Here is a 1,175-nt window from a genome sequence, read left to right on the forward strand (position 1 = left end):
AAAAAAAAGAGGGAAAAATAAAAAAGGCAAAAAATGATTCATGAAAGTCTAATCAGGAACCGAACTGCACGGCTGACATTACCAGCTCTCGGAAGGAGTCCTCACAAATTGGAGGGCAGTTTGGATCTGACAGGCTCCAGATCCCCTGTGAGCACTATGGACTCTTTCCGCCCACCAGCAGTCAGAGAAGCGGTGCCTGCAGCGCTGGCCCCGAACACCAGCGGGTGCGGTAAAGAACCTGAGGACATCTGACGTGGTAAAGTCACACGCCCAGGAATTGAGCTACAAGGCTTCCCGAGAAGTCCAGTCCCTCCTCCGGGAAAAGGAGAGAAGCTGGAAACAGATTCTCTAGAGGAATGAGAACTTTGGCTCAGTGTCTGAGCCAGCTCTTGGGGCAAGGATGGCTGGGAAGCAGAAATCAACTTGATGTCCTGGTTCAAGCGTCCTGGTGGCACGGGCGGCGTGCTCTTGGACTGCAGGATCTGCGGAGGTGGGCTGGCGGTCTGAGGCAGGAGCAGAGAGCCGTGAGAGCCCGAGGCCCCGAGCGGGCCACACTGAAAAGTCCTTGTTGCCACTGGGCTCTGAGTAGGAGGACTAAGGCCAGAAGGGGTGTAACAGGGAGAGGCGACGCCGGGCTGCTGTAGAGGAGACGCGGAGACAAAAGGGGATCGTTCTTGGTGGAGCTGGGCTATCGTTCCAGTTAAAGATCCTAATGCACTTGGCTGTGTTTGGCAAAGGCCTGAGGACGGCCCGCCAGAGGCCTGTGCCAGCTGGCTTAGGCTGGAGGATGGAGAGTTGGAAGAAGGAGGGGGCTGGAAGTGATTAATTCCCCCCAAAGTTCCACTGCCCGAGAGCTGCTGTAACTGTCCCCCCTGCAGCGGTCTTGTGGCGGGCTGGAACTGGTTGAGAAGGCCGGGGGGGGAATTGGATGAGAGCTGGGTGAGTGATGTGGATGGAGAGCTGGCCACGGCCTGCTGGAAGTGCCCAAATCCACTGCTGGAAAGGGAGGGCTGCCGCTGCAGCTGCTGCTGCTGCAGGGGCTGAGCTGTCCCCAGGGGCGACCCAGAAGGTGCTTGCTGCAGCTGGCTCAGCCCCGCTGAGGACGCACCGCTCAGTCCCTGCTGCCCAGAGCCAGCGGGAGGGGATCCCACCTGGAACTGCCCCAAACCGGCAGG

General features: G+C 58.9%; 1 protein-coding gene across 1 annotated transcript in view; it reads right to left on the reverse strand.

Annotated features, from left to right (window-relative positions):
• Positions 1 to 6: 6 nt before the first annotated feature.
• HCN4 (hyperpolarization activated cyclic nucleotide gated potassium channel 4) overlaps positions 7 to 1,175 on the reverse strand; it is a 99,661-nt gene continuing 98,492 nt past the window's right edge. The window contains exon 9 of the mRNA XM_010717165.2: positions 7 to 1,175. This exon is cut by the window's right edge and continues 40 nt beyond it. Within this exon, the coding sequence (XP_010715467.1) occupies positions 102 to 1,175 (1,074 nt within the window). The 3' untranslated portion in view covers positions 7 to 101.

The sequence above is a fragment of the Meleagris gallopavo genome, chromosome 12, assembly GCF_000146605.3.
Source record: "Meleagris gallopavo isolate NT-WF06-2002-E0010 breed Aviagen turkey brand Nicholas breeding stock chromosome 12, Turkey_5.1, whole genome shotgun sequence".
NCBI lineage: Eukaryota > Metazoa > Chordata > Aves > Galliformes > Phasianidae > Meleagris > Meleagris gallopavo.